This window comes from Oryctolagus cuniculus, chromosome 6, assembly GCF_051225735.1.
Source record: "Oryctolagus cuniculus isolate XC-2025 breed Fujian yellow rabbit chromosome 6, ASM5122573v1, whole genome shotgun sequence".
Taxonomy (NCBI): Eukaryota; Metazoa; Chordata; class Mammalia; order Lagomorpha; family Leporidae; genus Oryctolagus; species Oryctolagus cuniculus.
Genome location: NC_142872.1, coordinates 36,117,752 through 36,132,793, shown reverse-complemented (window position 1 = coordinate 36,132,793; position 15,042 = coordinate 36,117,752). Strand labels below are relative to the sequence as shown.

Sequence of the window (15,042 nt, the reverse complement as noted above, 5' to 3'; positions counted from 1 at the left end):
TCTGTACGGTGTGAGGAAAAATGATTGGAAATAGTGACGGTGGCTATGCAGTATTGTTTCTTTCTTTCTTTTTTTTTTTTTTTTTTTTTTGACAGGCAGAGTGGACAGTGAGAGAGAGACAGAGAGAAAGGTCTTTCTTTTCCGTTGGTTCACTCCCCAATGGCCGCTGTGGCCGGTGCACCACGCTGATCCAAAGCCAGGAGCCAGGTGCTTCTCCTGGTCTCCCATGCGGGTGCAGGGCCCAAGCACTTGGGCCATTCTCCACTGCACTCCTGGGCCACAGCAGAGAGCTGGACCGGAAGAGGAGCAACCGGGCAGAATCTGGCGCCCCAACTGGGACTAGAACCCGGTGTGCCGGCATCGCAGGCAGAGGATTAGCCTAGTGAGCTATGGCGCCGGCCCGCAGTATTGTTAATGCATTTAATGCTTCTGAAATGTATGCATAAAAATGGTCCAAATGGCCCAGAATTTGTCTTCTACATGTTTCACACCAATAAAAACAAATTAAAAACAAAATAAATTTGGGGCTGGCACTGTGGTGTAGTGGGTAAAGTTGCCACCTGGAGTGCCGGCATCCCATACAGGCATCAGTTCAAGTCCCAGCTGCTCCACTTCTGATCCAGCTCTCTGCTATGGCCTGGGAAAGCAGCAGAACATGGTCCAAGTCTTTGGACCCTTGCACACATGTGGGAGACCTGGAAGAAGCTCCATGTTCCTGGCTTCAGATCTACCCATCTCCAGCCACTGTAGCCATTTGGGGAGTGAATCAGTGGATGGAAGACAACTTCTCTCTCTGCCTCTATAACTGCCTTTCAAATTAATTAATCTTTAAAACAAACAAAAACAACAACAAAATAAATTTGAAAGCTAATAGATCTAACCTTCTACGATTAAAGATGTAAAAACTTATTTCATTATGGGCAAAGCCACTTCTTGGCAAATGATTCTGAGGCTAATGTGAGACCTGGTATACTATCTCTTGTTTTTAAAAGATTTATTTATTTATTTGAAAAAGTTACAGAAAGAGAAGGAGACATGCAGAGGGAGGGAGGGAGGTGAGAGAGAGAGAGAAGAGAGAGAATTTCCATCTGTAGGTTCACTTGGTTCACTTCCCAGATGGCCACAAAGGCTAGCACTGGGTCAGGCCAATGACGGGAGCCAGGAGCTTCATCCTGGTCTCCCACAGGGTGGCAGGGGCCCAAACACTTAGGCCATCTTCCGGTGCTTTTCCCAGGACATTAGCAGGGAGCTGGATTGGAAGTGGAGCAGCTGGACACGACCATCACACAGATGGATGCTGGCATTGCAGATGGTGGCTTCACCTGCTACACCATGATGCTGGCCCCAATAAACTGCCTCTCTTTGTTTTACTTAGTCTTAGAAAACATAGGAGGGTTCTGCACCATGACTCTTAGCCTTTCCTATAGGGGAGGAAGGCTTGTCTTCGCAACTTTGTAGCTAGGGCAAAATACTAGAACAAAGGAGGACCCTAGGAAGATGCCCTGTGGGTGGCGTTTGACCCTTTAACTGTAAGAGAAGACTGTCCAGTCTCCACTATCTAGCTAAAGGTTTTCCTTTATTGCTTTAATATGTTGAACAAATACTGATTGTGCCTCTACTATGCTACAGGCATTGTTGGAGTAACTTGAAGACAGTGGTAGATAAGATTGACCTGGTCTTCACCCACAGAACCTGTCATTATAGTAGGGTAGAATAAAAAGACAGATAAACTAATACAGAAGACAGTTATAAATTAATGACTATTAGCTATTAATATGATGAGGGAGATAAAAATGGAAGCCAAGAAAGAGATAGTGAGAAGACTTCAGCTTTGACAAGGTGATGTTGAGGGTGTGGAGGATGAGAAAAATGCTGCATGTGACAATCTAAAGGAAGAACATTCCAGGGAAGGTTAAGAGAATGGTCAAATGCCCTGAAGAACAAACCTTGCATCAGGAGTCTGCTAACCAGAGGGCCTGTGTTGGTGGAGGGGTTTGAGTCAGTGCAAATGCTATAGTGAGAGGATACGCTGGGAACAATAAGCAGATCATGTTGACCACGGTCATATGATCACAAATTACACAGTTATGTCTGAAACTTTGGAAGACTTACAACAAAGATGAATGCATGACCTTCACTACTTTTGGGGGCCTATTAACAGATTGGCCAGTATCTAGATTGAGCCAAGCTCTGCAGGGTCACAGAAAGGAGCAAGTCTAGAGAAGTAAGTTGGTCATGATAGAAGGAAGAACAAATCGTTGTGAGGAAGTGACAGTCGACAGACAAAATGTAGCACAGCTAAGCATTCCACGGAAGGTACCAGGAAACACTCAAGGATGGGAATCTGCCAAGAGACCAGTGCTCTTAGCAAACCGGATGGAGATGTGAGCTTTGCTTAATTGAGCATTAAAGGGAATAATGGCCCTTAAGGACTAAAGAAATTAAAAGACATGGCAGATATTTGTTTGCAGAGCTATTTGCACCATAAGACTATGCAGTCTTTGTCACTGAGTACAGGAATTATGTCTCATGCATTTCTTAGTCAGGAATTAGTGCAGAAGCTGTGTAGAAAATAGGTACTCAAGGAAAGTGGCCCAGATGCACGGATGGATGGATGAGTAGATGGCTTAGTGGGTGGACGGTTGGTTGGCTGGATGGATGACCTTTAGGGGCAAAGTGGCTGTTTATTACTCCACTGTCATCATAAGGCACAGATCTACATGTGAGTACAGAAGCCTATGGGTCCCTACAAGCTACTGTCCTGAGATCTGAGTTTAGACAGAATACACTTACTCACAAAGTTAATTTACCTCAACCTCAAATACAGCGATGGTTTTCAGCTCTATGGGAGTTCCATTGTTCCTATTAATAGACACTCTCTCCTTCTGAGACCCTTGACACCAGAAAACTCTGCTGATGGCAAAGAACCGACACCGGCTCCGGGGCTGGCTGCTCCCAGAAACTCCTCAGAGCAAAAGTGGGGCCACAAACAGCGACGTGCACTTTCCGACCTGCCCCCAGATCAGCATTTCCAGTCTAGTCACCTGAGATAGGCTCGGCCAATTGGACGTAATCTCTTGGGAAAATTATAAAGTTTGAATTGTGAATGAGGAGAAGGCAATAAATAGATCGAGTCAGCAGCAGAACCCCAGAGGAAAAGCTGACAAGGGCAGTGCTGCTGCTGGGACCCCCAGAGTTGCCCTACCAGCAGCCTGGGCGCACGGTCGACCCCCCCTCATTCCCCAGGGCTGCAAAAGCAGGGTGCTGCGCGAGCTGACCTTCCAACGGAAGCTCTCAAATGAAGTACAGCCCTGCGGGGACTGCCCACGCCCGTCTCCTGGGCGGGGACTGGCTTACCTGAGAGGAATCGCACTTCCTCATCTCCTTCTCCTTCTTTGCCAGACGCTTCTTTTTCTTGTGGAGAGGTTTGGACTCCAGAATCATCTCTTCAAGTTCAAAGGTAGGGTCGCAGTTGAGTCTGCCTTTCTGTAAGAAGACACCTGGGCTGGATTCCGGCATCCTTCTAAAAACACATAGACTCGGGCCCAACAGAGCAGTCCGATAAGGACACGCTAGGATTCCTACACTGGGTTTGTTTTTGTGTCACTGATTACTAGCACTGATTTTCATAATCCTTGACTTTGTATGTTGTTTTTCTGAACTTCCAGTTAGCCCAAGTGAGAATTACTTCTCCGAAGGGCTGTTTCGCAAAGTATGTTCCCATGAGCACGTGGACCAGAATCACCAGAGCTTCCCATGTCTCCAGACCTCCCCAGCCAGGATTTCTGAACACAAGAACCTGCCCATTCGTTACTCAGCTTCCCAGAGTCCTCAGATTCATAAGGAAGTCAGGGAACCATAAGGCAGAACTCGTCCTAGGGCAATCCTGATGGCTAACAAGGAGGGATGAAATGACAGTAGGGGATGCCCTGAGTCCCATAGTGTCATGTGTGACCATGCTACAAGTTACCCCCTTGGGCCCTGAAAAGTGGGCGGGAAAGGGCTGGGCTGCACCCTGCTATTGCTTTCCAAGTCAGAGATTTGTACCCCTGGAATTCCACCTCGCTGTTTTCTCTCTGTTCTCACCTTGCACTTCCACCCAACACACTCCTTCAAGCACTTTCCCCCACCCCCACTATTGCACAGGAAGGATCACACTGCATAGGGCCAGGCAAGCACCTCACTTGGCCTTAGAAAACTCAATTGCTTCTAAAAGGCCCTTAAAGAGCACATCATTCTGCCCAGCACACCCACAGCTGAATGTGCAGTCCAGGTGGTGGCTACAGGAAGGCGCTGAAGCCTCCCAGCAGTCCTGGTTTTGAATCAATGTCTCCTGCGGGCCACAGACGCCCTGGGTTGGATACTTACATGTAGGAATTATTTCTCATTGGCTCTTACAATCTCTGAGATAAAAATAGTAAGAGAAGAGGGATGAATAGTAAGAATAAATTCTTCCCCTCAATCCCAACAGTTTTCAATCTTTTGATTGACAGACTCTCATGGACACAAATGTCTACATCTTTGTAATAAGAGAAAGCATTTTTTTTTCCCAATCAGCCAACGAGCTCATTAGCTCATTGGAAAGGACTACATGGGGTGGAGGCTAGGACTTCTTTCCAATGAAAGCATACGACAAAAAGTGGTTGGAAATTAAAACTCCGACGCGAATGAACATGGATGAGAATCCCAGCTCGGCCACTGAGTAGCTGTGTATCCTTTGATGAACAACTGACCCTGCACGTGCTTCTGTTTTCTCATCCGAGAAACAGATTTGTGCAGCGGTTATCTAAGGAGGCGGTGTGTGGACCTGGCACACGGAGTTATGTGCCAGGTTAGTGATGCCAGCAGGTTTGCATTTGTTAGGCTTGACTCACATTAGGAATGAAACCTGGAATGAGCCTCTTCTGCAGAACCGCATCCCAGTTCACATCATTCATATACGGGAAGTTCTGAACGTCAGACAAGTGAGAGAATCGTTGGTCTGGGTTAGGTTCAAGGAGCTGCCAACAAAATACAAACAGCAAGGTCACAAGGAAGCTTTGGGACCAAAAATCTAAGTCATACAAATTCCCTCTACATGTTTTCAAGTACAGCACTGAAGGAAACAACACAGTGTCCCTCTTCGCAAGCCTCAGAGACAAATAGTGTAGATGAGGAATGATTAAAAGGAGCCATAAATAGAGATTTTAAATGTCACCAAAATAGCTTGGCCTACTGAGACAAACATATCTTCCACTCCTGACTCAGTTGCTTACTAACTAGGGGCAAGTATATTAGCTAAACCCTAGTTCACCCACCTGTAAAGAAAGGGATAACTCACTTCAATGTGTGATTAAGATTAAATGAGGCTAGGTACGCCAAGTGCCTAAAAGATCTGCTCATGTTAGGTGGTGAATGTTCACACCAGTTCATGAAAGACACTCACTTCTCACTAAAATTTCAGCTGTTTTTTAACAAATAGTTAAAATCCTTTTGGGTGGCACAGAAGGTGGCAACTAAGGTACCTGTTAAGTGTGGGTTTTGCTAACTGGAATGAAAAGGGTATTTGCCCATTAACCGCATGAGAGCCACCAGGAAATCAGTGGGTGACACAGTGGGTCCGAGTCCCACTGGAGAGTGCTCCTGGAAATAACAACTGTGGGACCTCAGGGTGTGATCTCGGGGTGAAGGAGGGCGGTCTTGCAACAAAGCACGCTTTTCCTATGGAAATGTCCTCCCTAGTCTACATCTTTGACACTGCCAATAACAATGTCCCTACTGTGAAACAGGGAACTTGACCTTAAAGGTCAGCCACAGATTTTGAATCCTTGGTTCCTAAAGTTCTTTTCCTTTACCATCACAACTTGAACAACAACAACAAAAAAAAAATACAAATTCATCCTCTTGGCTCATTAGTCTTTGTTTTGCAAAATCACTCAACAGGCACCAGTGAGCTCCTACTATAGTTGTTTTAAATCTTCTTATGGTGAACATGAGTACCTTCAAAAGCTGATGAATGGTAGGGGCCTAATTTATTCAAATACTTAATGAATTTTACCACCTGCCAGGCTCAGCATTAGATGCTGGGAATAGCAAGTCAGACATGGGCACTACCCTCATGCACCTTAGAGGAGAATAATCATTAACTCCAGGATCATACAAATGCTATGTGCAGTTTCCAAGGGTTAGAAGAGCTATGAAGGAAAGATGGTGTTACGTGAGCTCATCAGAGTGGGAGGTTCCCCAAGGAAGTGACATTGGAGCTATGATCTAAAGCTGTGCTTCTCACACCAGGTGGAAGGGCCAGTTATTTGTGTTTTAACTTCTAACCCATTCAAGCCACTGTGTGCTCTTACTGTACATTTCTACTATGCAGCCCCATCTATGTCCCTTTTGACTTGAGTGCAACTTCACCCAAACAAGCTTGCGCCCAGTTCAATGAGACAGGTCTGCTGACCCTGTACTTAAATAACACAGCAGTGTCACATTGCTATCAATGTTTCCAAATGCTTCTCTCCATTTCTGCTCTTAACATGGACCTACAAGACACAACTGATGGACTAGAAGCAGTCAGTGAATCACTCTGAATAGAACTGCTCTCAAGAAGGGAGACAATTCCAGGAAGAGGGATTTGTATGTGCAAAGGCCCTGTGCTAAGAGCAAGACTGGTATGTGAGGTGCTAGTGGGGAGAGAAGGAGAAGAAGAACAAGAAGAATGCAAGGCATGTTTCAGTGTAATTAAAATGGAGGAAAATGCCCAAAATAAGACCTGTGTAGTATACGGAATGTTTGTACTATATAAATAATTTTGATCTTTGTTGCAAGGACATTGGGAAAACATTGATTGTCTTTTAAGTAGGTCACCATGGGGGGCATAGTGGGGAAAAAATGGAGAAGGAAAAGCACTTAGGAGGCAGACTTAATGGCTTTTGGATTGAGGAGATGTAGTGGAAATGAAGAGAAGTCAAATTCAACAGATGTTTAAAATGTAAATTTCAGAACTTGGTGATGAATGGGATATGGAAATTATGAATGAATCTTGGTTTCTAGCTTGAATAAACAGATTGGTGGAGGGGCCAGTATGTGAGAGAGAGAATATCAGAAGAGTCCAGGTAATTCAGAAGGATTAAGAATCCCATTTTAGATGCACTGAGTTTGAAATGGCTTTGGGATCCCAAGGGGATTTATGAGTTGAATTAATGAGGTCATGAATTTCTGTTAGCTCTATAAGAACCACTCTAGTAATATATGTTAGTATGTTAGTAATGTATGTTATTAAAAACAGCTGTAGTAATGTATGTTAGCACATTAGTAACATATGTCAGTAAAAACCACTCTAGTAATATACGATTATGCCCGATATTATATATTAACTTCTAACCTTAGGTAGGGAGCACTCATTATTTTATCACTGTATTTAGATGTGCAGTCTTTCTTCTTACCTTTTTAAGAAGTGACACCATTTCCTGTGACCAGGCAGAAGGGTAAGACACAATAGCTGTCTCAAACATGTTCACAATTTCCTTGCTTGAAGTACTGGAGCGAATATGATATGGTCTCTTAAGGGAGAGAAGAAATAAGAATTTATATATTTATAGGGAAAATAAACTTTTATTGTACAAAGGTTCCAGGCTAAACTTGTAACCAATAAAATATCAATATTAATTTCTAACTGCTTTCAGTCGATGATTGTGTGTGTGGTCCCATGTTGCCACATCGCCTCCTTTTTTTAAAGACATGAAAGTAACCTATAATTTCTTGTGAGATACAGTTTTTAAAAGTTGGTAGTTTCACTGAGCCAAACAAAACATTGCAGTGAGTCATCTTCTAAGAGACTGATTAAAATTATTTTGAAAGGTAGCTTACATAAGTATTTACATAAAATACTGCACAAGTAATCAATAAATGGAAGTTTAAAAATTACTATGTGAGGGTTGATTATAAAGAGATCCAGAGTTTTAACGTACTCTGCTTTTTTGCTCTTTGAAGCACAAGAAAGAAGTTCAGGACAAAAAAATCCTCTGAAGTCATCAGCTCCAACACCAGTTACCATGAGTCTCTGCTTCCATTTAATGTGGGGTGGAGAATTTTATGATAAGGCAAATACTTTTTAAGAAATGTTTCTGGAAGAACCAGATTCTTTAGTTTTCACTTGGCAGGGAGAGGCGAGGAGGATAAACAAACTGTAGATTTGTTGTAGCTTCCACAGATGTCCACTAGAGGGCAGACTTTATTGATATTAATTTCTATTTTGTATGGACTCCTTAGAGGCTGGAATTATGTTTTTTATGTGAACTGTAAACCACGTAAAGCTAGAGACTGTACCATAGTCACACTCTCCCCCAAAGGCCTTAGCATCATGTGGGTTGCAACCTGGTTAAGGAACAAAATTTCCATATCAGATTAACTGTCGGACCGTTGATATGGATATGCACTTGTATTTTGTGCCTGGCCCTTTCCAGATATTTAATGAATGATTATTGGCTAATAAAATAAATTTTGAGAAATAAAAGTTTCAGTTTTATAGTAAAATTAGTATCATGAGACAATATAATATAATGAAGTATTTGAGCTCTGAAGGCAAAAGAATCTGGCAACTTAGCAACTCAATTTTTGAGCTTCAGCTGCCACCTCTGTAAGGGAAAGCTACTTCATCTGCAGAATGAACACAATCATTAGATTGTTGGGAAAGGTAAAGGAGATAATGCAGTAGTGCTTTCATTAGAGAGGCTAATACATATTAGACACCATCCAGGAGAGCTATTTCATTGGTATTGATACAAGGTTAGAAAAGGGTAGCTATAAATGAGAACAGTGAGCAGCAAGATGAATTCTCAGTAGAGTAGATATGAAGAAAGGCTTAATTCTACACACGGCAAGTCAATATCAGCTACTCATGGACCCACGGAGTTCCAGGAGGAAACCCCTAACAGTGAGATTAGGTCAGACATTTTATTCTTTTTAAGTAACATCTAAAAACAACCACCACATTTTTTTCTTCTCTCAAGATTAAATAATGGACCACAGCTAAATTGTTGCCTTGGTAATGCTGATTTAGACATAACCTTTAACTCAGTATCTGAAAAGGAATGCTAGCCGCTCTGTCACCTGATTACAATGTTTATTGGCCAGAGGGCACTGTAGTTATCTACGTAATTCATTCCAGGTATACCATTAAGATTTGGGTCAAGCTTAGCATATTCAAGCTTCCAGTGTTATATGCATATGTACATGTACTCTTCCCCCTACCCCCAGGTGTCTTCTTTATTTCAATTACTTGCTACTTTTAAACCTATTGTCTCCTGGACAGCTAGAAATCAAAATGAATTGATAAACTTGAATGAATTAGTCCGTGAATCTCACAACTAGTTTAAGTATGTGTGTTTTCTTCACTTCCTTTACAAGACCATATGGCTAAATTGAATACCAAAAAAAGCACGGCCCATCAATGTATTAAAAATAATCAAATTACCTGTTTCTTATTCATTACTTTACCTTTTCTAGCTCTAAACTTAAAATTCATTCTAATTCATTATTTACCAGAATTATACATTTATTCCTTTCCAGATACTTAGTGAATGCCTATTGTGTTACAGTACTACAGCGAGACACTAGGAATAGAATGAAGAACAAATCAGATGGGACTCCTATGCTGCTGGAGCCTACGGTGTCCTTAAGGACATCTACAAGAAGTTACATAGACTGTATATGCCCCCATACTCACACTTAAACACACATGACCATTTAAGTAAATGGAATACAAACCATAGAACGGCAAGATACACTGAACATTCTGAGAAGAAAAACCTTAGGAATCATATAAATTAAGAGTAAGAATAAAAAAATGAACACGATGGAATAGTAAAATGTTAGATGAGAACAAGTGATGTGTTACCATTCTAGTCAGTTTAGGAGTACAAAGGTGAAAGCATTGAGGTGAGGATGTACAATGAGTGCAAGACTACATATTCTCTATCAAAAGTTACTACTTACAGATAGAACAGAGCTAGGAAAGACAGGGACCTCTGCTTTACGTGGCAATGGGACAGCAGGGACAAGCAAGGGTGACAATGCAGGTTAATAGTCTAGGACACATTCATCAACACTATGATCAGTTGAGACACTGCAGGCATGTCTGGAAGCACATTTGCTCTTTGAGACCTAAGTTTTTCTGTAAACAAGAATTTGTAAATGTGAAGGGAATCAGTGTAGCCCCTTCCTCTGTGGCACACTCCTGCTGAAACTTGTGATTAAATGTTCATATACCACTGTCCTCAGAGAAGCTGCATAGAGCCTAGTTGGTGATTCTTTCTTGATTACATCAAAACTGATTTGTAGTGATTTGTTCCTCCATTCATTTGAGGCACATGTATTATGTATCCATTGAAAGTTCGATACTGTGCATAACACTGAACTACATATGATAAATGCTTTGCCTTTAAGGAATTGATTTAAAAAAATAGAAATATTAAAAATGATATACTTGATAATCCAAAAATTTGTGAGGCAATACATTTACAAATGGATTTAGTCCTTAAAAAGAAAATAAATTTAGGTGTTCTGATATAGAAAGTTGTATATTATTTAATGAAAAGAATAAGTCTAATAGAAATATTAAACATGTGTCTATTTTTGCAAAAGAAGAAAAAATTTATGCCTATAACTAAAGATAGATTATCCATATTGGAAGAGAAAAGATTTAGAAGTCAACTCCACAAACTATTCATTCTTTTTTCTTTTTAAGATTTATTTATTTATGTGAAAGTCAGAGTTACACAGAGAGGCAGAGAAAGAGAGAGAGAGAGAAAGAGAGGTCTTCCATATGATGGTTCACTCCCCAACTGGCCACAAGGGCTTGAACTGCAATGATCTGAAGCCAGGAGCCAGGAGCCAGGAGCCAGGAGCCAGGAGCCAGGAGCCAGGAGCCAGGAGCCAGGAGCCTCTTCCGGGTCTCCCACGTGGGTGCAAGGGCCCAAGCTGTTGACCTATCTTCTGCTGCTTTCCCAGGCCACAGCAGAGAGCTGGATCGGAAGTGGAGCAGCCCATATGGGATGCTGGCACTGCAGGCCAGGGCTTTATTCATTCTTGAAGGTGGGATTTAAAGGTCAAAGAGAGTTTGCTCTCTTAATTGGGAGTTTTTTTTGCCTTAAAGACTATAGAGTTGATTTTTATTTCATTGTTGTGTTTTCCTATATTTTCTAATGTATTTAAATTCAGAGAGGTCATAAGAGAGAATCTGCACAAAAGTTTGGGAGAGAGATGGATCATTTACTTAGAGATCAGAGAAATTTCTTTAGAGGAGGTGCTGTTTTGTCCTAAGCCATAATATATGCGTAAGATTTGAATGTGAACAAAGAAGCATAATTTAATAGTATGAATACCCTATCTTAAAAGTGTCCAAACATTTTATATGCACAGATTCTGAAAAGCCTTGCAATCAAGATATATCCTTCTCTTTATTCAAATTCAATTTCCAAGCTCATGCAGAGTTTTTTTTTTTTTTTTTTTTTTTTTTAAGACTAGAATTTACCTTAGAAAATATCTTTATAGGCAAAGAAACAAGAAAGGGAAAGGCCCAAGGGATGCTTTAAGAAGATGAGAATCCAAGGAGACTAAAGTGAGTTCATGAAGGGTCAGGATTATCCAAATGGAAGCCAGATTTGAAAAGTTAGCCCAGCTCTAAAGGACAAAGGATGCCAAGGTCAGGCATTTTAATGTGTGAGGGGTGGGGAGAGGGTAGGAACAACTATAGAAGTACAATAATATGGAAGAGAAAAAAAATATGTTCTTAGTAAAATTCTTTCTAGGCACGCAAGAAGGTCTCTTAGATAGGTGATACTTAAATGTGGTATTTGGCATTTTGAAGAATAATAGGCCCTTGTTTTTATCTTTCAACTCACTACTCAGTTTCTGCTTGCTAAGTGTGTTAATAAAAGATGAGGGCAGAGCACAATTGCCTTGAAAAATAGAAGGGGCTAGAACTGAGCGGTAAGAGACTTCTGGGGGGAACTCGGGGGTGAACTGAGTAAGAACAGAGATGTTGATACTTTTAAGTAGTTACCATATTGACATCTTTGATTTCTCTCTAAAATGGGACAAAGTCCATTAGAAGATGGAAACAGGAAAGATTTGATTTTGATTTCTATTAATCTAACTCATCAACATTTGGATATGCATGAAGAATCTTGTTATGATGATCTCTTCAGAGAGGAAGAATAACAAACAAATTAATGTTTAAGGGCAACATGCACTCTGTAGAGTAATCAAACAGATACAATAGTGATATCTTCCTGTGATTGCTTTAGAATTCCTTATCTTTGCTTTGCTGAGCAGGATGAAGTTATTAGATCATGATGAAATAGTACAGCTTCTGATGGTTGTTCTTATATGTGCATAGGCCAACTAGTTGTGAGGTGACACTTCGTTTCATGTTTATTGTATTTATTTTCATCCCCCACTGTCTACAATAGCCAGAGCTAGGCTAGGTCAAGCCAGGAGCCAGGAACCGCATCCAGGTCTCCCATTTGGGTTTTAGGGACCCGGGTACCTGAACCATCACCTGCTGCTTCCCAGGATGCATCAGCAGGAGGCTCAGTTGGAAGCAGAATAAATAGGACATGAACCAGGTACTCCAGTATGGGATGCAAGCATCCCAAACATGGGGTTAACTCATGGTGCTGTAATACCTGCCCAGATGTAGCACTTTGAAAACAGAGATTATGCTGGAATGATATGGGACCAAAGAAGATTGCTGACAGAAGCAAAAAGAATGATTCCAAAATGTTAGATTGACTGAAGTATCTGGAATGATGACTTCGAGAGTCTCTCTCTTAGCTTCATAGGATGAACAAACTCGTGAAATCCAGGAGAAAACATTCTTCAACTTCTTGATCTCAGAAGAATCACTAATTGCGTCCATCACAAGACCTTGAGAGCATGCTAGAAACAGAGATGTTCAGGGCAATTCCAAAACAGAAATGTAACATGCCACTGGAAAGTGTAAGAAAGGCAATTCTTGTAATTAAAATGGCAAAGAATTTGTTTGAATTGTGTTCTACTGTTTGGTGGAATGTAAAACTTTTGAATAATAAAACTGGATACTTAAGAGATTTCTCAGCAAAATGTTGAACGCATGGTTTTGTTCCTCCTGACAGCTTATAGTAAAATGTGAAAGGAGAGCGATGAATTGAAAAATAAATTGTTAAGCAAAAAGGATCCAGAAATCGAAGACTGGAAAAAAAAATTGGCCTATCCCTATTGCAAAAATGAATCAATAAATAAGAAATCTTGTTCTGAAAGAATTCTATAGGTGTGTTTAAACAACCAATTGATAAAGAGCTGATGCATTTATTCATGGACTCAATCACTCATCTCAACAGAAGCCAGAATGAAAAAGGAATCACACCAGGAGACACTACCGGTTTGAATTAAAGAAGATAGAGAAGATGGAATGAAATAATGGAAGGCAGTCCAACTTTTTTTGACAGGGTAGGACCAGAATGATAATGGACTGAGAGCATGCACTGTCCTTCAAATTACAGAAGAAAGGATCCCCAGGGAAATTCAGACATCATCAGAGCCGCCATTCCAATCACAGGTCCTAAGTGCATTGGGTTGGGAGCAGAGCTGCCTCCAATTAAGTTTCAAATGGCAGCTGTATAGGTAGGGTCCTCAAAAGAAAGTCATGTGGACAAGGCTCTTGCACAGAGCCACTTAACTGAGTCACCCATGCCCCGCTCTCCACCGTGAGAGTGACTGGTACACTGGAAGGCAGGCAATTGAACCAAAGAGGATTATTCTGAAGCCTTACTATGTTGTAGTGGAGTTTGTCTTACTATAGTTTGGACTGCCTAGGACCTGGTACCTCTTCCTTCTTTCCCGTTGTTTTTCTTTTGGAATTGGACTGTCTATTCCATATGCATGTATCACCACTGATACACTGGCTGGCTTTACAGGTTCATAGGAAGAAAGGATCTCCCCTCAGGAAAATCAGACCCGCAATCTCATCCATATTTGATTTAGATGCATTAATGAGACTTGAGACTTAGACTCTAGAGTTGATACTAGAATGGGTTGAGAATTTGTTGGCTGTTGGAATGCATATGAATTTTAGGAAACTATGAATGTAATGTTATGGACTAGATATCTGTGTCCCATCCAAAGTGTTATGTTTGAAGACCTAATCCTCAATGTGATGATATTTGTAGGAGGGGTCTTCGGCAGGTAATTAGGAATAGATTAAGTCTAATGAGATTAGTGGCCTGTAAGATCTCTTTCCATTTCCCCTGTTCCTCTCTGCCCTCCCCTACTACATAAGGACACAGTCAAAACACGCCTGTGTGCAAGTCAAGAAGCTAGGCCCTTCCAGAACCCAGACATTCTGGTACCCTGATGTCAAACTTCTAGCTTCCACGCCTGTAAGCAAATAAACGTCTATTGTGTTTGCCACACAGTCTGTAGTGTCTTGTTATGAAAGGCTGAGCTAAGATACAGCCTTAGGATATTTACATTATGCAGTAGTTTGCAAGAATTGTATAAAATATGTGTTTTCTCATATTTGGTTTCATCCTTAGTTTTTCTAGAAACCTTTTTTTTTTTTTTAAGAAATGGTACATTTCAAAGAAAACTAGTCTACTTTTCCACTAAAACCAAAACCACAAGACAAATGACAACTAGGAATTCAACAAGATAAGACATGAATTGTGTTGTATTAATAATTCACACTTGTCTTGGTGAGGTGTTTCTGAAATATACTATGACTGCCAAATGACTTCCTTTAAACACATATACTTTTACAAGACATTTAGTGAAGCACATTGGTTTTCCTTATTTGGGATTTTATAATATCCATATTGTTCACTTACTTTTTAAGTGTGTGATTTAATGTTTTCTGACACAGTTGGCCCCATATGTAGGACAGAGAATTAATCAGTGCAGAAATCTCAAGGAATATAGTCAGCATTACATGACATAGCTGTTTCCAGTTCTTAGACTGCTTGATTCTTAGCAGAGAACGTACCCTTTCATTCTAAAATAGAACCTTCTAGAAAAATAACCAAAGAA

General features: G+C 41.0%; 1 protein-coding gene across 4 annotated transcripts in view; it reads right to left on the bottom strand.

Moving 5' to 3' along the window:
• Positions 1 to 15,042, bottom strand: part of STK32A (serine/threonine kinase 32A) — a 143,822-nt gene that overhangs the window by 15,698 nt on the left and 113,082 nt on the right. For all 4 annotated transcript variants that reach the window (XM_089336035.1, XM_008255186.5, XM_051843477.3 and 1 more), the window contains 3 exons: positions 7,422 to 7,538; positions 4,875 to 5,000; positions 3,358 to 3,486 (listed from right to left, as the gene is read on the bottom strand). In XM_089336035.1, coding sequence (XP_089192161.1) covers positions 3,358 to 3,486; positions 4,875 to 5,000; positions 7,422 to 7,538 — 372 coding nt within the window. The remainder of the gene's footprint in view (positions 1 to 3,357; positions 3,487 to 4,874; positions 5,001 to 7,421; positions 7,539 to 15,042) is intronic.